The 22455-nt window shown below is 43.2% G+C and overlaps 1 protein-coding gene across 6 annotated transcripts in view; it reads left to right on the forward strand.

Moving 5' to 3' along the window:
• Window positions 1-22455, forward strand: part of CD36 (CD36 molecule (CD36 blood group)) — a 94060-nt gene that overhangs the window by 69362 nt on the left and 2243 nt on the right. For 5 of the 6 annotated variants that reach the window (XM_063134214.1, XM_063134215.1, XM_063134213.1 and 2 more), the window contains exons 6-13: window positions 4069-4160; window positions 7233-7279; window positions 10586-10655; window positions 11764-11951; window positions 14954-15072; window positions 16752-16825; window positions 19365-19419; window positions 22088-22252. In XM_063134214.1, the coding sequence (XP_062990284.1) occupies window positions 4069-4160; window positions 7233-7279; window positions 10586-10655; window positions 11764-11951; window positions 14954-15072; window positions 16752-16825; window positions 19365-19419; window positions 22088-22252 (810 nt within the window). Of the gene's footprint in view, window positions 1-4068; window positions 4161-7232; window positions 7280-10585; window positions 10656-11763; window positions 11952-14953; window positions 15073-16751; window positions 16826-19364; window positions 19420-22087; window positions 22271-22455 lie in introns of all 6 variants that reach the window. The other variant, XM_063134219.1, reaches the window with a different exon arrangement.

A 22455-nucleotide genomic window follows, 5' to 3' on the forward strand; every position in this document is an offset into this window, starting at 1 on the left:
AAAACACTTATGTTAAACTGCTTTAATATTTCTATATAAATGTGTGTTTTGTTCTGTTTTAGCAAGTCTTTAGATACAATAGTAGCACCAGATGAGTATACAAAATAAAATATATTCAAATTTCATTCATTTTTTAAAATGAATGATGCAATAAACCATAAAGTTTTAGCATATATCATGGAATATAAGCTAAACATTCACATTACATGGCCTATTGCAAGAATAAAAGTCTGGGTGCCATTTTTAAAAATGATGGAAGGACTGTCTTTCCATCAAAATTAATGGAATTGTTGACCTGCTCAAACCCCCCCCCCCAAAAAAAAACCCTATAGTTTAAAGCTAAAATCATATTTGTATGATTCTTGGCCTTTTGGCTAAGATCAAGTGTAGTGTGTAGTATTTGTATGCTGATCTGTCGAGAAAATGAGACAACATTTCAGCGGCATCTTGGAAAATGGCAGGAGTACTCTGACAATTAAAACAACATATTCTTTAAACTTATAGAATCATAGAATCATAGAATAGCAGAGTTGGAAAGGGTCTACAAGGCCATCGAATCCAACCCCCTGCTCAATGCAGGAATCCACCCTAAAGCATCCCTGACAGATGGTTGTCCAGCTGCCCCTTGAAGGCCTCTAGTGTGGGAGAGCCCACAACCTTCCTAGGTAACTGATTCCATTATCATACTGCTCTAACAGTCAGGAATTTTTTCCTGATGTCCAGCTGGAATCTGGCTTCCTTTAACTTGAGCCTGTTATTCCGTGTCCTGCACTCTGGGAGGATCGAGAAGAGATTCTGGCCCTCCTCTGTGTGACAACCTTTTAAGTATTTGAAGAGCGCTATCATGTCTCCCCTCAATCTTCTCTTCTCCAGGCTAAACATGCCCAGTTCTTTCAGTCTCTCTTCATAGGGCTTTGTTTCCAGACCCCTGATCATCCGGGTTGCCCTCCTCTGAACACGCTCCAGCTTGTCTGCGTCCTTCTTAAATTGTGGAGCCCAAAACTGGACCCAATACTCTAGATGAGGCCTAACCAGGGCCAAATAGAGGGGAACCAGTACCTCATGTGATTTGGAAGCTGTACTTCTATTAATGCAGCCCAAAATAGCATTTGCCTTTCTTGCAGCCATATCACACTGTTGACTCATATTCAGCTTGTGATCTACAACAATTCCAAGATCCTTCTCGTTTGTAGTATTGTTGATCCAAATATCCCCCATCTTGTAACTGTGCATTTGGTTTCTATTTCCTAGATGTAGAACTTGGCATTTATCCCTATTAAATTTCATTCTGTTGTGTTCAGCCCAGCACTCCAGCCTATCAAAATCACTTTGAAGTTTGTTTCTGTCTTCCAGGGTATTAGCTATCCCACCCAATTTTGTGTCATATGCAAATTTGATCAGCGTTCCCTATACCTCCTCATCCAAAACATTAATAAAAGTGTTGAAGAGCACTGGGCCTAGGACTGAGCCCTGTGGTACCCCACTCGTTGCCTCTCCCCAGTTTGAGAAGGTTCCATTGATAAGTACTCTTTGAGTCCGATTCTGTAGCCAACTGTGAATCCACCTAATAGTTGTTCCAATCAGAATGTCATGTGGTACTTTGTCAAAAACCTTGCTTAAGTCAAGATATATGACGTCCACTGCATTCCCACAGTCCACAAGGGAGGTTACCTGATCAAAAAATGAGATCAAATTAGTCTGACAGGATTTGTTCCTGACAAATCCATGTTGGCTTCTAGTAATCACTGCATTGATTTCAAGGTGTTTACAGACTGACTTCTTTATAATCTGCTCCAGAATTTTCCCAGGGATGGATGTCAGACTGACTGGTCTGTAGTTCCCAGGTTCCTCCTTTTTGAAGATAGGGACAACTTTAGCCCTCCTCCAGTCGTCCGGCACCTCACCCATCTTCCATGATTTTGCAAAGATAATAGACAAAGGTTCTGAGAGTTCTTCCGCTAGCTCCTTCATTACTCTAGGACGCAGTTCATCGGGCCCTGGAGATTTGAACTCATTCAAGGATATTAGGTGTTCTTTGACCATTTGTTTATCAATCTCAAACTGCAATCCTGCCCCCTCAACTTCTGTTTCACTTTCTCCAGGGGGGTCATAGACGCTTTTGGGAGAAGACTGAGGCAAAGTAGAAATTGAGCACTTCAGCCTTTCGCTTGTCATCTGTTATCAATTTGCCATCCTCATTAAGCAGTTGAACCACCATTTCTTTCCTCTGTCTTTTACTACTCACATATCTGAAGAAAGCCTTTTTATTGCTTTTATCCCTCACTAATCTCAGCTCATTCTCAGCCTTCCTGATGCCATTTTGGCACTTCTGTGCCACCTGTCTGTACTCTTCTTTCGTAGCCTGGCCTTCCTTCCACTTCCTATATGTATCCTTTTTTGTTTTCAGGTCGTCTCTAAGCTTTTTGTGGAGCCACATTGGTTTCCTCTGTTGTCTTCTATCTTTTCTCCTTGTTGGAATTGTTTGTAACTTTGCCCTTAAAATTTCCTTTTTTAAATACTCCCACCCATCCTGCACTCCTTTTCTCATTTGGCTCACTTGCCGTGGGACCTTACTTATCATAGTTCTGAGTTTATTAAAATCAGCTTTCCTAAAATCCAGAGTACGTGTATGGCTACACTTTGCTTTTGTCTGCTTTGTAATCAAGAATTCAAGTATTACATGGTCATTTTCCCCCAGAGTTCCCGTAACTGCCACTTTATCCACTAAGTCATCCCTATTGGTCAGTATCAAGTCAAGGATTGCCAATCCTCTAGTTCCTTCCTCCACTTTCTGTAGGAGAAAATTATCACCCACACATGTCAGGAATTTCTTGGAAGGGCCGCTTTTGGCAGTAATGGTCTCCCAACAGATATCAGGGTAATTGAAGTCCCCCATCACTACTACATCACACTTCCTTGAAACACTGGTAATTTGTTTCTCAAAAGTTTCGTCCTCGTCTTCTCCTTGATTGGGTGGTTGGTAGTAGACTCTGATTATCATGTTCTTTTTATTCCTTGCCCCATTTATTTTAATCCAGATGCTCTCGATGGGGCTCCCAGTCTGATCCGCCTGTATTTCTGTGCAGGGATAGGTATTTTTAACATATAGTGCAACTCTGCCTCCCTTTCTATTTCTTCTGTTCATTTTGAACAAGTTATATCCTTCAATTGCTATATTCCTGTCATGGGAGTCGTCCCACCAAGTTTCAGTTATACCTATCAGGTCATATTTGCCTTCATGTAATAAAAGTTCAAGTTTGTTCTGTTTGTTTCCCATACTCTGGGAATGTTTGTTCCTACATTGTTGTGGACACTATTTAGGGGCACTATTGGAGCTGTTCTCTGTACTGTGGTGCATGGGCCTTCATCCATTGTTGCCTCGAAGTTTACGACTCTCGCCCCCGTAAAATTCAGTTTAAAGCCCTCCTGATCAAGTTCTTCATGCTGTGGCCAAACACATTCTTTCCAGCCCTTGTGAGGTGCAACCCACAGGGCCAACTTCTTGACCCTGAAAACCTATAATTTGATACCAAACACAGTATGGTTACTTCTGTGATTGATGAAAACTAGTGACCTAAAGAAAATTGTCTGCCATTTTGAAAATACCCCCTAAAAAAGTTTTGCCCAAGAATCAGAATGTCTACCCAAATTATTATGTTAATCCAACACCTCAAGATCACATATCAGCAGAGAAAATCTCTGGACTTCAAAAATTGTATGGGGGTATATTGTGGGGACAGGATTACCCCACCCTAGATAATAAGTTTTAAAAATAAGGTACACCTAGCTGAGAGCAGAGCCAGTTTCCATGCCTTTACTCTTGGTAAATTCATGTTTCAGACAGTAAGAGCTCTGTACTCAATGTATAAGAAAAAATATATCCACAGGTAAGCAGCCAAGGAGGAAGAATGTGGTGCATTTCCTTGAAACTTCGATTTACAGCCCAGCCACCAAAATCATTGTTTCAGACTATGTGTTGTTAAAAAAAATGAGTTTTTCACCTTAGTAATTGAACCTGTTAGTACTGAAAATTAATTGTGCTCTCTCTCTCCCCTCCCCCTCTAAAAGTACAATGAAACACTTGATGGGGTTTACAGAATTTACAGTGGAAAAGATAACACAAGCAAGACAGCAGAGATCCAGAGTTACAAAAACAAAAGGTACCATATGTTTGGGAATGTGTGCTCACAGGGTGACTTCAGGATGAGGGGAATTGTGGGGATGTCATTATTTCTCAACTTAGTGCAGACTAGGTGAAGTGAGAGGGAGATAGAGATGAGATGGATCTTGATGATCCAGGGATAAGCACTATGTTACAGATGGCGTACTTGCAGAAGAGCACTCGTTCTCCATGTGGTGGTAGTTGATCATAGAATCATACAATAGTAGAGTTGGAAGGGGCCTATAAGGCCATTGAGTCCAACCCGCCGCTCAGTGTAGGAATCCACCCTAAAGCATCCCTGACAGATGGTTGTCCAGCTGCCTCTTGAAGGCCTCTAGTGTGGGAGAGTGCACAACCTCTCTAAGTAACTGATTCCATTGTCATACTGCTTTAACAGTCAGAAAGTTTTTACTGATGTCCAGCAGGAATCTGACTTCCTGTAATTTGAGCCCATTATTCCGTGTCCTGGACTCTGGGAGGATCGAGAAGAGATCCTGGCCCTCCTCTGTGTGACAACCTTTTAAGTACTTTCAGAGTGCTATCATGTCTCCCCTCAATCTTCTCTTCTCCAGGCTAAACATGCCCAGTTCTTTCAGTCTCTCTTCATAGGGCTTTGTTTCCAGACCCCTGATCATCCTGGTTGCCCTCCTCTGAACATGCTCCAGCTTGTCTGCATCCTTCTTGAATTGTGGAGCCCAGAACTGGACCCAATACTCAAGATGAGGCCTAACCAGGGCCGAATACAGAGGAACCAGGACCTCACGTGATTTGGAAGCTATACTTCTATTAATGCAGCCAAAAATAGCATTTGCTTTTTTTGCAGCCACATCACGCTGTTGGCTCATATTCAGCTTGGGATCTACAACAATTCCAAGTTCCTTCTTGTTTGTAGTATTGCTGAGCCAATTATCCCCCATCTCAACTGTGTATTTGGTTGAGTGCTGCTATGCTCCTCCAAAGCCATACCTGGGGCCAAACAAGGACTCCTCCAATCCGTATGATCTCTCTTTGGCCCATAAAGCCATGTCCTTGGAATAGGGCAAAGCGTTTCTTATTAAAACATCATCTGTGCTGTGCCAAGACATAGGCGTGGGCAGCTCTCTGTTTCTGCAAGCCCTTCTCTCAAGGTGGGCTTCCAGTTTTCAAAGAGCAGGGGTATTGAACTTTGTCCAGCCCGAGGACCAAATTACTTGGGGGCTATGTTTGAGCGGTGGGCAGGGCAAAAGGGGTAGGGGGAAAAGAAGGGGCAGAGGGGAAACATAACAAATGCCAGCATAATTGTAACTTAAAAGCTCTACCTGCAAGTAAGGAAGCCTCAGGAGAGACTTTTCAGCTTTTTCACATGGGGGGGGGGAACCGTGGAAAAGCCAGGAAACCACCAAACAATCAGCAGCTGGGGAAAATGGGGTGCGGCCAAGGCTGTCTGGGGAATCCAAGGGGGCTGCATTTGGCCCATGGACCTGAGGATCAACTCCCTTGTTTTCGAGAAAGAAGCAAAAGCCAACGAGGCTTCAAGTGTGTTTTCTATAAGCCTTAACCTCTTGCTGTAAAGGAAAGGAACCTCTCGTGCAAGCACTGAGTCATTACTGACTCTTGGAGGGACGCCAGCTTTCGCTGACGTTTTCTTGGCAGGCCTTATAGCGGGGTGGTTTGCCGTTGCCTTCCCGGCCGTTATTACCTTTCCCCCAGCTAACTGGGTACTCGTTTTACCGACCTCAGGAGGATGGAAGGCTGAGTCGACCCGAGCCGGCTGCCTGAAACCAGCTTCCGCTGGGATTGAACTCAGGCTGTGGGGAGAGTTTCAGCTGCAGAAACTGCTGCTTTACTGCTCTGCGCCACACCTCTTGCTACTTTGTGCATATTCTAGAAAAAGCAATGGGCTCTTTGTAAATCTGCTGCCTGAGCATACAGTTTAGGCAGCAAGTGAATGCCCACGTGCCCCTTGCTCACTGATGTCGTAACCACTTCACATATATCCTTCATGCTTTTTTGAAGTCCTCCTGGCTGGGTGTTGCCAGCTGTGTCTTACAACTTGACTATCCCAGAAGGGAGCAGTTTGCTCCGGGACTCATCGTAGAAGAATATCTTTCCAGGCTAGTAGCTGACTGGTGTATTATGGGAGTTGTAGTTTAACACATCTGCAGAGTGCCAAGTTGGAAAAGGATGGATTACCCTGACCATGGTAACCCATTTTGCTTCCATTTTACTGGTTAAGAGAGCTATTGTATGGCTCTTCGGCCTCCAAGGCTGGAAAAGGGAGTGCTCTGGTGGGTGAGGAGGGAGGAGACTCAAGAGGCCAGGAGATTATTTATCCTGAGCCTCCTCCATCCTTGTTATCCCCCCTCCCCCAAGCACTTTTGCTAGATGGGCTGAAAAGCCCATCTGGCAAAAGAAAGGGCAAGTAACAGAGGAAAGGAAGGCAAAGATTGTCTCCTCTGCTTCTCCTGGCTTCAACGCAGCAGAGCACAGGAATTTTGGAAACCTCCAAGTTCAGGGGCTTCAGAGTCTCTAGGATTGTGTTCTAATAGGCTTAAATCTTGTTCTGTCCTCTCTGGGAACTAAAAGAATGGATGAATTGCTGGTGACTGGACAGGTGTCTGACTATGTGAGAGTAGATTCAGAAGAAACCTTTATTACAGGAGAGATGGTGAGAAATAGCACCATGAAGTGGCTTTTCCCCTTTCAAAATTGTTATGGAATGTCACCCTAGGAGGAGATTAAAGCTACAAGGAGCGAAAATGGATATATAATTCTTTCTTTCTTAAAACCGATGTTCCATCTCCTTGGCTGTTCAGTTTGCCTGAGGTATGCTTAGATGGTCTGGTTCTTCCACCCAGTACTAGACAGACAATGTTTCCAGTAGCCTTGCATGCTCATAGAGATGACTGGGTGGGACAACTACAGCATGAACCACTCATCTGTCCTAGAAAGAAAGTATTTTGGATAAATTGGACTGCTGTGTTGATATAGTAAAGTATTTATCTACATAGACCTGTCTCTGAAAAATGCTGTATGGCCTGGCCTGACCTAGATTACCTTTCTCTCTTTTTTTCTTCTCCCCCACCCCCAGCACCACTTCGTACTGGCCTCATTATTGTAATATGGTCAATGGTACAGGTAGGTGTTCATATGTAACTGCTGATTTTCTAATACTGTGTACACACACACACACATATACTGGGGAATCTATGAACTTGTAAAACCTGTTCTGTCTGCATTTCATAGATTGACAGGTGCCTTCCATTCTGACATCCGCACATTAGCAGAAACAGTCCCCCCCGGTCCCGTCCCCCCCCCCCCAATTTCCTGAATTTGCAAGAATTCACAGCCCCCAACTGAGCATTTTCATGCTTTAGCCTATGGGGAAATGCACATTTTTGGCTGGTTTTTTAATATTTTATGTATTTTTCTACCACTAAATTTGTGTAAAATTCCGGAAAACAAACAAAACAACAAAAACTGTCCACAAGTCCACAGAATCTGTGTGACTTGGAAAAGGCTGGGCTGCTGTGGAATTTGCAGATCAGATTCACAGAAATCCAAATACATTTTATTCTGCTGAGGATTTATCCGACATCACTAGTATGTGTATTTCCTGTCCATCCGTCCATCCATCCATCCATCCATCCATCCAAAGAGACTGGTATACAAGTAGTATTCTGTTTAATTACTTATCTTTATAGTACTTTGATACTATAAGATGCATATTACCATTTGATGGAGACTGACCACTGACCACAGGTCTACATGTGATGCACCTTGCACATGAAGACTCTGATCTTCAAATGCATTCTTAGCTATGTGGGAGATCTTCTGCTCCTTGGGCATTATGGGATCCTCTGTAGGTCTCCACAGGTGGAAGATGAGGCAGTGAATTTGCAGAAGGATCCTCTTCTTATAGTAATGGAAGTGCTGTGATCTGCATGTAAATTTGATCCATGCTTCAAAGAGGCTTACTTGAAAGTGTGCAAGCCTCAAATTGAGTTCTACTCATCGTCAAGGGTTGGAGCAACTATGCCAACCCTTGAACTGTCAAACAAAATAGAAATGCCTGTCATGGGCCTTCTTGATCTATCTTCCTACTCTGGCTTCTGCTTTTCCCATTCGAGACGTTTTGCTGCCTGAGCAGTGAATTCCAAGACCATGTCAAGGTTCATAGTACACAAGAGCAAGCCAAGTTCTCCCTTAGGGTGTATGAACTGTTGGTGTTTTCCTGTAGTAGCCAAGGAAGATGAGAGATGTGAAATTAGAACAGAAAGGACCATGAAAAGTGGGTGACAGGTCTAACATAATCACTTTGTAAGGCTAATAATACTATTATAAATCAAAATATGATCACACAATTAGTACTGAAACATATACACACATATGACACGGTGTGAATACAGTGAGTGAAAACACACAGTTTGCTTTACAGCTCAAATAGCCATTTATTTATTTATTTATTTATCATATTTTTATACCGCCCAATAGCCAAAGCTCTCTGGGCGGTTCACAAAAATTAAAACCATAATAAAACTACCAACAGGTTAAAAGCACAAATACAAAATATAGTATAAAAAGCACAACCAGGATAAAACCACGCAGCAAAATTGATATGAGATTAAAATACAGAGTTAGAACAGTAAATTTTACATTTAAGTTAAAATTAAGTGTTAAAATACTGAGAGAATAAAAAGGTCTTCAGCTGGCGACGAAAGCAGTACAGTGCAGGCGCCAGGCGGACCCCTCTGGGGAACTCATTCCACAACTGGGGTGCCACAGCGGAGAAAGCCCTCCTTGTAGTAGCCACCTGCCTCACTTCCTTTGGCAGGGGCTCACGGAGAAGGGCCCCTGTAGATGATCTTAAGGTCCGGGCAGGTACATATGGGAGGAGGCGTTCCTTCAAATAACCTGTCCCCAAACTGTTTAGGGCTTTAAATGTCAATACCAGCACTTTGAATCGGGCCCAGATCTGGACTGGCAGCCGATGAAGTTGTAAAAGGACTGGCGTAATGTGATCTCGCCGGCCAGTCCCTGTTAGTAAACGGGCTGCCCTGTTTTGTACCAGCTGAAGCTTCCGGACCGTTTTCAAAGGCAGCCCCACGTATAACGCATTGCAGTAATCCAAACGAGAGGTTATCAGAGCATGGATAACTGTAGCTAGGCTATCTCTGTCCAGATAAAGGCGTAGTTGGTATATCAGCCTAAGCTGATAAATTCATTGCCACTGAGTTCACCTGTGCCTCAAGTGACAGTTCTGAATCCAAGAGCACCCCCAAACTACGGACCCAATCCTTTAGGGAGAGTGCAGGACAGGGCAAATGTCCAGGACAGGGCAAACATCACCTCGCCATATGTAGAAATAGTCAAAACAATAATTTTATCTGTATAATAAGCTTTACAACTCTAATCATCATACATAGGAGACTACAAAACAATGGTCAATGAAGTATCTGACAGCAATTCCAGAATGGGTTCCCATTTCTGTTCTTCAGAAAACCATAAATCTGACTGTTTGATATCTGGGCACACAGTATCACTCATATTCCACACTGCATAATAGAGCTGAGAATAATGCAGGGAATCAATAAATTAGAACGCTTGCAGAAGCTCATTTATTCCGCTGCTGATACATCTTCTGTTGCCCTGTTAATTTCCTGGTCAAATCATGCTCCAGGATATCCATGCTGGGCATGTGGGAGGTGTGTTGTGGCTTGAGCATTATTAGCCTTACAAAGTGGTTATATTAGCTCTGTACCCCACTTTTTGTGGTCTGGTTTTCCTATAGTAGGCCATAAGCCTGTGAAGTGTTGTTAGTCAATAGACAGTGCTCCTGTTCTCACAGGGCATGCAGCTAGGAACTTCGTAATAAAATGCTTGCGGTGGTTCATATTTTCAGATGATCATGAAAGGCTGCCCTACCTCACGCATATCAATAAGTAGAACAAAATTAAACTCTTGGAATTGGAACAAGGTGTTCATCATTGTTCCAGCTGTCCCACAGATTTATGGGCTGTGCACACTCCAGGCAAACAAGAAGCTGCAACCCTAGTTCAAATGAAGTTATGAAACTTCTCCCTGTCTAATTTCTCCCCATGTTTTGACTGTCTAATCACCTGATATTGTTTGTGGAGTAGCACTAATGATTCAGTGATCTACAGTCCTCTGGTCCTTCCATTTTCGCTTATCTGGTTCAATTTCCCCCCCATTGGTACTTATGGGTCACGCCAATGGCCTACTCCACTGGATTCAGAGGTATATGGTCAGTTCTTCCCCTTCCCTTGATTGACTGAATTTACCCTCTGAATTTACCATTTGACTCACGAAATGCCACTCAAGCACAGTGCATTTGCCGCTAACCCCCATGTCCCCAAATAAATATAAACAAAATGGTGAGCTGGGAAGTACCTAATTTATGCCACACTTTAATTTCATGTGCAGATGGGTCATCGTTCCCGCCTTTTGTCAGCAAGGGTAAAACATTGGAATTCTTTTCTTCTGATATCTGCAGGTAAATGACATCAGGGCATGTTTTTGGGGTTATCTGGCAGGATTGTGGGGACCAAACCAGTGATGGTATGACAGAACAATGATAAATGTTAGCATTGCATTGCTAAATTTAACAGCAGTAGCTGCAGGGTGTGTGTCCCACCCCCAATCATGACTATCATGTTATTTTTCAATTAAAATGATCCCCCAAAGAACTATTTATGCACAAGGCAAATATTCAGGGCCTAAACCACGTCAATACCATTTCTTTTCACCAGATTTTGTAGGTAACTGGTTACATTTTTGTCCCATTGCATTAAAAGCTTCTGAGATATTCAATAATATAATTTAGATAGTATTTTCTCTACATCTCAGGAAGACACCAGGTTCCCAAGTTAAGACTAGAAAGAATTCAGGTGAGAGGCAAGTGATGGCTTCTGAGGGGAGGCAGTTTTCTATTGGGGGAGGGCCTATTTTGTGGTGGCACCACCAGTTATGAAATATTCTCCTCAGAATGATCTGGCTCGTGCTTACTTAGTCCTATCAGGGCCATGCAAAAACCTCCTATTTTCTGAGTCCTTTGGGGATGATATTAGTGCCAATTCTTTTTATCTGGCTTTTAAGAAGATTTTGCTGCATTTTTTCCCTTTCTTTATGACCATATTCAGATGGCACACTAAGCCACAATGGTTAAGTATTTTGAGCTAAACATTATGGCTTAGCATGTTATGTGAACCATGATTTAGCATGTCGTGTGAAACATTCCTAACCATGGTGGCTACATAACCATGGTTTAAACATGCTCACTAACCATTTTCTGCTAAGGAGTTACAGCCTAGCCATGGCTTAGTGTGTTGTCTGAACAGGCCCATGAAGAGGAGGAGGAGGAGGAGGATTAGCATTATTGGATGAATTGGTTTTTTTAAATTTTCTTATATAAACTGCCATAGGGAACTTAATTGAAGAGTGGTATTAAGGTAAATCATATGCAGGTTGGAACATCAAATAATGCCTTTAGGTTTATTGTAAACACACCATGCTTGGAGGGATGTGATTGCCATTTGAAATCATGGGCATGCCTTTACATCTGGTCCAGATTAAGAGCCAACCTATTGTCCCTTGCTATCCAGGTCAATCTATGGCAACTTTGACAGTGATCAGCTTCTGAAGGACATCCCACTCTATCGCTTCATAGTACCTTCAGCGGCTTTTGCATCACCTACTGTGACCCCGGGCAACATTTGCTTCTGCACAGACGAAGTGATATCCAGGAACTGCACATCAGCCGGGGCACTGGACATTAGTGCCTGCAAGGAGGGTAACTGACCGAAATTGAAAACAGGGATGTTGTGGTTGCCTGACAGAGTCCAGGAGTCTGATGGACTCCCTTGTGTTCCCCCCACGGACTCAGCTAGGTACCCAGAGTTCACTCCATGAGTGCGCCGAATGCCCACCTGGCCTGAAGAGTGCTTGGCAGTCTTCTGCCCACCCTCATCCAGAGCCCCCATTGTGCACCACAGTGGAGGTTCTGAAAATTGTGCATTCCCCCCTCCCCCTCCATAAACAAGGCCTTTACATCTGCCATTTACACAACGCGGAGGGGGGGAATGTGCAGTTTCCGGAGTGAGGGCAGACAGCTGCCGAGTACTCACCTCACTAAGCCTCAAAAGAAACACGTCTGGCCTGACGAGCATGGAGTGGGGTGGAAATGTCCAACAGGTTGGACGTGGGTGAGTTTGCGCCACTGATTTAATTTTGTCTGTACATTGTAAGAACCTTTGATACATCTAATGCACAGTCTGGTATTTTAACATTGTGTGTTTGTTGAAATGTACAATAAAGCTTTGTAAGTGTACATATACAACAACCTATACCAGCCCACCCACAGGTTAAGGTAATTGGCTGAAGCCCTTCTCCAAATAGCACCTGCATCAGAGGTGAGGTTTTGTTACACAGGGCAGAGGGCCTTTTCGGTAAGGGCCTTCAGGGCAGGGAATGCCCTCTGCATTTCCCTGTCTCTTAGGTGCCTGGCACTCTAACCCTGTTCAGATGACGTGCTGAGCCATCGTGGTTGAGCATTTGGAGCTGAACACAATGGCTTAGCATGTCAGGTGAACCATGGCTTAGTGTGTCGTATGAACCATTCCTTACCATGGTGGCTTCATAGCCAGGGTTTAAACATGCTCACTAACCATTTGTTGCAAAAGGGTTAGTGGCCTAACCATGGCTTAGTGTGTTGTCTAAACAGGCCCTCTGAGTCTTTAAATTGTACTCCTCATCTGAGATTGATGTTATTATTTAAACTGCCTTAAAATTATTGGTTTCAAGTATATAAATGTGTTAAATAAAGTGAACTCGCAGTAAAAAAAAAAAAGAAAAGAAATAGTTGTGAGCAGACCATTAGCGAAAGCCTCACTTTATTGAGATGACATGAATCCTGCTTCTAGGGATATATGAAACTATTTCTATGATGATGGGAGATAGGGTCCACCTGTCCATATTCAGGAGATGGAGAATTGATATGTGGTTTGCATGACAGGCGGCTCATTCAGATTTTGCATGCCCTGTTTCTGATGCAAAAATGCAAACAACATGCATTAAGGTTGATATAAATCAGTGGTTCCCAACCTTTTTCAGGTAACCGCTCCCTTGGTTCCACAGACTCATGCCCAGTGCCCCCTACCCTACACAATAAAAATCATTATTCAGAATAGCGGTTTTCAATGACCCAATAAAGAAGATAATAATAAAATTCAAAACAGTAACAATTGAATATTTATTCAAAATCCAATTACATTTTTTTAGTTTATGCAATTAAACATAATTGATGAACTTGATCCACTGAGATCATCTTTTCAAAGTCTGGTAGTCATTTAGCAAGAATATTAGATATCACATTTAGTAACTACGGTAGAGTAACTCACTATTCTGTAAATTCTTAATGTGATGGATGGGCTTGATGAAGTGATACCAGTTTCCCAATGTCTGGTTTAAAGTCACTTAACGTGAGTCTTAATCACCACGTTTAGTCATCTGGAGTCAATTTCTTTGCTTGGGGAGAAGTAGGCAGACCACATATGATATGATGTTGGAAATGCAACCAGGAGCTTCTGAACCACTCTCCATAGTGCAGGATAGCGATCAGAAATTTCCTTCTGTAACCAAAACTCCTGGTATGGAAAAGACCACCTCGAGCGCCCCCTGACACCCCTTTGCCTCTTAGCGCCCCCTGCCGCCCCCTTGCCTCTTAACGCACCCTATGCAATCCCACCACCCCCAAGGGGGCGGTACCACCTACTTTGGGAACCACTGATCTAAATTGCTGTAGCATCTTGCCGAATGTTAAGCAGAGATGGCACTGGGATTTTGTAATGCCTGCCTCCTAGGACATCGGTAGCATCCTGAGCCTCAATTTCTTCCCCTTGGTCAAACTGTTTAATGTGGGAATGATCCCACTCCTTCCTCCCCATGATCCCACCCTTATCCCCACATGCCTGGCCATTACTGGTATTCTGTCAGCAGCAAGCATGAGGAAAAGAGGTCTTAACAAGCCCTTTCCAGCACCTAGTATGCTGCTAGACAACATCCCATGTGTTAGCGGGCGCCCTGGAAAGTGGCATTTTCCCTAGTGGTTTAGTAAGCCTTGTGAGGGTCTGCAGCATGCCATGGGAGGAAAGAAAGAGAAAGATACCTCTTGCTTGCTGACTTTGGATTACCTGAAGCAGGAGGGTGTGAGATGGGAGGGCATTTGGAGAATGAAAGGTGCATCACCTCACCTGTTGTCCTTCTTTGACAGATGTGCCCACTTTTGAACCTGTGAATTAGTTTCCCATGAATCTCAGATCAATTATGATCCACCTGGGGTCCCAATCTCCCCCCCCCCCAGGGTTCCACAGATGGTCACACCCTATTCTCTTGGCCCCACCCCTTTCCCCAATAACTGGGAAACAACCACCTATTGTTTGAGGGGGCTTTCTCAGCTTTTGTGCAGTACTTTATCCATTCTAAGAGGTTGGAACGCCTCTCTTATGGCTTCGGTACTGGCAGGAAGAGCTTTATGTTATGATATGCTGGTATATTGGTCCCGCCCCTTCTGCTTTTGGCCCCGCCGACCTTGGGCTGAAAGAGGTTCAACACCCCCAGTCTACTGCTTGGTGAACTGATGTGGTCTGTGTCTGTGTGACTGCTATAGATCGTGTGTGTGAGGGAGAGGGAGAGGGAGAGACTCTAGTCTACCCCAACATGAATTCCCGTTCAGCTCAACGATGCATAGGATAAGCTTCAAATTCAATATGATGGATTTTTCCCCTTCCTCCAAAGGAAAGCCAGTGTATATTACACTACCCCACTTCTTGTATGGAAGTCCAGACATTTCTGAAGGCGTTGAAGGGATGCACCCAAATGAACAGGAGCATAACACCTATTTAGACGTGGAACCAGTAAGTAATTACACGTGGGACTTCAACCCCACCACAGAGGTTCAGATTTATTTATTATTGAATTTCTATCCTGCCTTTCTTCCTCCAAGGAACCCAAGGCGGCGTACATAATCCTCCTTTTTCTCTTCCCCATTTTATCCTCACAACAACAACCCTGTGAGGTGGGCTGGGCTGAGAGTCTGTGACTGGCCCAAAGTCACCCAGTGGGTTTCCATGGTTGATTGGGGACTAGAACTCAGATCTCCTGATTTCCAATCCAACACTTCAGCCACTACACCACAGTTAAATTGTTTAGAGGAATTAGAATTCTGTCAGTAGAGCTTAGATTGTGACTGGGCTTACTTTATGTGAGAGGTGCATAACCTTTTCGGCCCAGAGGGCCACATTCATTATCAGATAAACACACAAACACACACACACACACACATCCTCCCTGACCCCTGAGATCTAGGGATCATTAGGGGATGGGGTGAAAGGTGGAGGTAAGTCTCTATCCCATCCCATCTCCCAAGGAATTACGACTGGGATTATTGCCTCCCTGCTGCTATTAGCAGTGGGGAAATGGTGATCTTGGAAGCCAAGGAAGAATGCTGGGCTTCCACCAGCTCCAGGGGCCACTCAGGGATGGTCAAAGGCTTCAGGTTGTGTACCCTTGCTTTACATGCACATCTCAGCGGATTAATACTTGTTTTCTCAACCAGTTCAAGCTATGTGGTTGTCAGCACCACAGCAACAGGTGAGCTCTGAGATCATCTCTTTCCACCAGGAAATTTCTCTTTGTGTATAGACAGTGCACAGGATCATGGCTCCCCTTCTTCAGTGCACTGCATGTGTTCTTGGGGTGAGCCTCTTGGGTTCATAACCCAGTGGGGTGAGTGTTGCCTTGACAAAGCACCCCATCACCCTTTGTATTCAGATGCTTCGGCAGTCAGGCTGGACCTATTTTGTTTTGGATGGATGTGATTCAGAATGGGTTTCTGACCTTAGCAGCAAACTATTTGAGAAAAGGGAGAAGGATTCTCCACTTTTGTAGAGAAATCTGAGCCAAAGAGAGCTAAGCCAAAGAGATTTTCTGAGCATTTCTTTTTTTCATTACCCTAGAAAAAGGAGGACACTTCACAGACTTTTTACTGAACATTCTCCACCATTTCTTGTGGCAGCTGCAATGTTTCTCCCACAATGCCCCCAGAATGCTGCCATTGCTAGGGCACTGTGAAGTATGCAAAATGGTGGCCAGGCTGCCAACAGTAGCTGCTGTCTCTCACACACAAAATAATTCTTAGGGGAAAGGAAAAGAAAGAATTTCAAGAGGCCGTTTCCAGATGGCCCTAGTTCCTTCCTATTCTGGATATACTATGAAAGCACAACACCAGCTTTACATTGGTTGCTAGAGTAGTTGTAAAATATCTCCAGCAGATCTCTGCATTGTGATTCTACTACTCAGTCAAGGGTGAATTAATCTAACTCATGTGACATTCATCTGAACTGCTATGGCCATGGGTAACTACTATCAAACCATACAAACAATGTAACTTGGGTTCATTTTGTGTTCTGTTTTGATGGAAATTGTTTTCAAACCAAAACTTAAATCTCTCTCTCGCTCATATACCCTTGATCACTGTTATCAACCCCATCCCTTTCCCCCAGCACTTACAACTTCTTTGTTTTGTGTTTTTAAGACAACAGGATTTACTCTACAGTTTGCCAAAAGGCTGCAAGTGAATTTATTGGTGAGGCCAAACACAAAAATTACGTAAGTTTTTGGAGTCACTGTTTTTCCTGATATGGGGTAAAAATGCAGTATATGTGCTGTGTTGTAAGTTCCTGTTTTGATGGTTCATGTTGGCTTTGTAGAGTTAGCCTGATCGGCTTTGGGTTAAGGGAGGGATCATAGCTCACTGTAATGAAGCACATTCTTTGCATGCGGTAGATCCGAGGTTCAATCGCCGGCTTCTCCATGTAGGGTGAGGAAAGGAATTCTGCCTGAAGCCCTGGAGAGCTATTGCTACCAGTCTGTGTTGACAATACTGGGCTAGATGGACTCATGTTCTGACTCAGTAAAACAACAAGAAATGGGGAGGGACCCTCACAGTAAAACTGATAATGAAAAGAGGACCTAATGAATGGCTGATAGTCAACGGGCTCACTGATAAGATAATTGTGTTTACTATGGATGTAAGCTTATAAACACTAGCTTGTAAACAACGGGGGTCATATTGCCAACTGAAATACAGGAATTCTCTTCTTATGCACTGTCTGAAATACACTAATTTTCTCATTATATAATAACGATTAAACAAAAAATAATTCAGTGCTATTTAAAAGCCGAGCAGAGAGATCGTTGAGCAATTCAAACATTGACGACTTTCAAGGATACAGTTGTATGTGTTCCATTTTAACAGGCAGTTGCTGATATCAATTGTTTGTAATCAAATCTTGATAAGTATCTTAGTGTCAATTACTTTACTGACTAAAATACAATGTTTGAATCATATATACAGTTGCATTTAATCAAATATTGATATCAATCAAACCTTGATAAATATAAGTGTTCAGTTTTAACAAGCAGTTAGTGATATCAATTGCTTATAATCAAACCTTAATGAATGTATTAGTGTCAGTTGCTTCACTGACTAAAATACAATGCTGAAATCATACATACAGTTGCTTTTATTCAAATATTGATATCAATTGCTTATAATCAAATCTTAATCCATAAATGGTAACTCTAGATTGTATACTCCATTTCCAAATAATCTTCATCAGTAGTGTGATGTATGCAACCAGAAAATGTTTCCAACTGCACCACAGATGTGAGAATATGTATGCATTTTCACTCTGAAATCCGTAGGGGACTATGCACTTCCTGGGTGGAAATTTTAATTCCCCTTAAGTGGATGCTGGATACCAATTTGTTTAAATATGGTATTCATCGACAGCTATAATAACAATGAGAACAATTCAAAGTATAAGTTCACGGTAGTAGTCAAAATATTGTTATAGTATCAAGAGATAAAAGGTAAAAAGTGACTTGCTCGAAGGAGCTTCCTTGATTTCGTGCTGTTCTCATCCTGACTGCGGAGAGGAGTGTAGTATGAGGCACGAAAGAATGCCACTATATGTACTATATGATGAGCAATAAATTAAAGGTGATTAGGAAATCACTAAATCATTACATGTAACCTGGTCCGGTGTGAGAACCATGAATTAAAACATGAGCTGAGTTAATGTGATGGTGAATGATATACTTGAAAGGTGAACACCATAGTAAGCTAGGAAGACTGTTGAATGAATGATGCTCAGGTGAATTTTATCCTGGTAAAATGCCTTAAAGAAACGGGGACAAGTCTAATTTATCATTCAGACCCCAAGGCATCAAAGTACTTAATCTGTCAATCCAATAAGCCTCTCTTTTAAGCAACATTTCTGAGATGCAGATGCGTTTGAAAGGGAGGGATCATACCTCACTGTGATAAAGTACATTCTTTGCATGCGGAAGATCCGAGGTTCAATCGCCGGCTTCTCCGTGTAGGGCGAGGAAAGGAATTCTGCCTGAAGCCCTGGAGAGCCATCCTGTGTCGACAGTACTGGGCTAGATGGACCCATGTTCTGACTCAGTAAAAGGTAGCTTCCTAGGTTAGGTCCATCAGACACATGGGTGCATTTCCCCTCTCAACCTCTTATGGGTAGGATAGGATAGAACAGCCTTCCCCAACCTGGGGCCTTCCAGATGCATTGGAGGATAACTGGCTGGAGGATTGTGGGAGTTGTAGTCCAACACATCTGGAGGGTGCAAAGCTGGGGAAGGCTGGGATAGAGATGATCATCCCTTGTATGTATACGGTGGCCTGCACCCCTCTGGACTTAAGTGTGGCCCTTGCTGCCCTCTGCTGTCTTTGCCCCCTACTGAATTGGCTGCTGTGGAAGTGGCAAAGCAGCGGTTTGCCCCCAAATTTTGGCAGCAAACTGCAACTGCAGCTTTGAAACTAAATTTGGCCATTTTAGGCCACCGTTGCAGTTTGCTACTGGAAGTCAATGGCAAACAGCTGATCGTTTAGATGCTTCTGCTGCCAAAATTCCGCTGTGGGCGTGTGACCCAGGGGGGTACTATGGAATCACTTGTGAACAGATGTGTGTGGGACTGCAATGTTCGTGATTTCTCCTCCAGAAAGAAATGTACGTGAGGAATTTTGTACTGAATCTCATCAAAACTCTTTTTTTTTAAAGGAGTTTATACATTAAGAACATATGAACAGAATAATTCTAATTTTATTTTTATGTTTTTATTACAGGCCTTTAAAAAAAATTAAGTTTCCTTTCCTCTTTCCTATCCTGTGGCTGAATGAGGTTAGTTTTATTTATTTTTCCTCCCTCCTCTATCGTTTCCAGTACTGCTAGTTTAAGAACTTTAAGTGTATAACATTTGGTAGTCAAAGGCTTTTTTATATATATAGTGAGCATACACTCACCTCTATCTGATCAACTGTGGGTTGTTGTTTTTAAACAAACTTAGATTGTGTATAATGTCTATATATTCTTGCTCTGCTTCTATGATGTTCCAAAGCTACATCAAAGGGTTCACTTTCCTCTGGAAGGAGGATGCTGGCAGCTGATGTGGTATTCTGTAATGTCAAACATGTTGGCTCACCATGGGTAGAGGAACAAGCATAAACATTCTGGAAGAGAGTCCCACGACCTGATGCCTGATCTCCCTAGATATATGGTCCTCCAAAGACACCTTCTAAAGCAACCTTCTCCAACCTGGTGCCATCCAGAGGCTTTGGATCAAATCCCATCTGCTCCTGCCAGCATGGCCAATAGTCAAGGTGTGCTTGGAGTTGTCATCCAAATTCATTGGAGAGCACCCAGCTGGGGAAAGGCTGTTCTAGAACTTGCTTGTCCCTGCGCGCCCTTTCAAACTGCAATCTGTCTCTCCAACAGCTTCTCTTGTGTTTTATTGACTCGTAGCCAGGGATGGTGGAGGAATCCATCCAGAGGGCATTCTCTGAGCTTTCATCAACTCCCCACTCCCGAACTTCAGCCCCCTTTCCCCTGAGCTGGCCCAACTCCAGCTCAGGGGCCAGTCCGCAGAATGTCAGGTTTTTCTTCTTGTATGTGTATATTGTATGTGCGTAATCTGCAGGAATTACAGCCACTGTATGTGCAATTTGTGTGAATTTTGGCTGAAATTTGGGCAAATAGCTATTTTAGCAAATTAACACACACACACACCACCCCGGAAGACATTCCCAGATTTCAGGAAGAAACTCCTGGCTTGGCTCACAAATGCAAACCAAGTTTGCATTTGCAGAAATCAAGCAACGCAAAAAAATATCCCTACTCCTAGCTTTACTTTCCCTCTGGCTAAAGGTAGGGTGGAGGTGAGAATACAGTTGAGTCATATTCTCCAACTGTCTCTTTCTTAGGCCATTTACCAGTAATTTCCCTATCAGAAGATTCATCTAGCAATTTTTCTATTGGCTCTTATGAAATATCTTAAGTTATACTTGCCTTATTCATCCTCTCTTGTACAACCCCCCCCCCCTTGCAATCACACAGCACTGTTCTGGACTTGCAGCCTTTCAGAATACATTTCAGGTGTTGTTTGAATGCTCCCTGTGTGGAACAAGCTAGCACCTTAGAGAGGTTTTATGCGTCGCTCTCTCCTTCCATCCAAATCCAAGGAAGCTGTTCAAGTTCTAAAAGAGTGTCTGATGTCAGTAATAGATTGGATGAAGCCAGAGAAATTAAAGCTTAATCTAGACAAGACAGAGGAGCTCCTGGTTGACCAAAAGGCAAATCTGGGAATAGGGATTCAGTTTGCGCTGGATGGTGCTACAATCCTGAAGAGTTTAAGGACCAGATTTTGGCAGTGGAGAGGAGTGTCTTTGCACAGCTAAGGACAGTGTGTCAACTGTACCCATTCCTAGAGGTGTCTGATCTGGCCACAGTCACACATACCTTGGTTACATCCCAATGGACTACTGAAATGTGCTCAACATGGGGCTGCCTTTGAACACTGTTCAGAAACTTCAGCTGGTCCATAATGCTGTTGCCAGACTGTTGACTGAGGGCAGTTACAGGGAGCACGTGACTCCCTTGATACAACAACTTTATTGGCTATTGGTCTTTCCTGGGCAGGATTCAAATTGCTGACTATGTCCTATAAAGCCCAATACATCTTGGGACCAGGCTACCTGAAAGACTGCCTTCTCTCATCTGAGCCTCCATGGTCCTTAAGATCTTCAAGAGAGGCCCTTCTTTTTAGACTGCCACTCTTAGAGGCATGTTTGGTGGAGAGGCAAGTGGTATCCAGGAGGCTGTAGAACTCCCTACCAAGGGAGGCTAGGTTTGCTCCCCCTTTTATTCAAGCATGCCTTTGGTGTGTAAGTGGGTCTGTTGGGTTAGATGATGTTTTTATCCTGCCATTGTGTTTTTAATTGGGTTTTAACACATTGTTTTATTACTGTTTTAACAAAATTCTATTTCTGATGGCAAGCTGCTTTCAGTGTCATTTCTCTTGATTGAGAATGCAGGGTAGAAATCCAATCCAATCAAAAAATAAATTAATAGCACAGCTTCCTTTCTGATGGTTTAGTTTGCTTGATGTAGGGAGGGATTGGGGCTTTGAATCTTTAATGTGGGGTAGCATTGGGAAATATGACCATCACCTACACTCTCCCCATAATTCTACCACCACATTCTGTGTAAATGCATTTGGCCATAAATGTCCTTCCTGCTGCCATCAGCTTCTATCCCCGTACCATTTGTCCAAGCCTCCCTTTTTGCTCCATCTCCATGTTTTCACCAGTCCATTCTATGGTTTGTGATGGAGCTGGGTGGAACAAACCATGTATACAGGTTGTTTTATATTGCCCAGGTAAACTTAATTTTTGTAAGAGGGGGTGTGGGTTGCCATGCCAAATAACATAGTGAGAAACTAGCTTGTGTGCTTTTGTTTGAAATATTGTTGCTCCTCTGAAGCTTCCTGTCCCTTCCTTTCTCTTCTCCCCAGACAGCAGTGATCGATGATACTAAAGCAGAATTTTTCCGATCAAAAGTGACAAATAAGATCAAGCTACTACAACTAGTGGAAGCTGTGCTCATCATCATTGGCTCTGTGATGTTCCTGTCGTTCCTGGTGTCTTTTTTCATATGCAGAGCGCAGAAATCAAAATAAGTAAGCAGTTCTTGGTGACTATTTATGATGTGGTTCCTTCTCGTTTGTAGTATTGCTGAACCAAGATCCTTCTCATTTGTAGTATTGCTGAGCCAAGATCCTTCTCGTTTGTAGTATTGCTGAGCCAAGATCCTTCTCATTTGTAGTATTGCTGAGCCAAGTATCCCCCATCTTGTAACTGCATTTAGAAACCAAATGCACAG

Source organism: Elgaria multicarinata, chromosome 9 (assembly GCF_023053635.1).
Source record: "Elgaria multicarinata webbii isolate HBS135686 ecotype San Diego chromosome 9, rElgMul1.1.pri, whole genome shotgun sequence".
Lineage (NCBI taxonomy): Eukaryota > Metazoa > Chordata > Lepidosauria > Squamata > Anguidae > Elgaria > Elgaria multicarinata.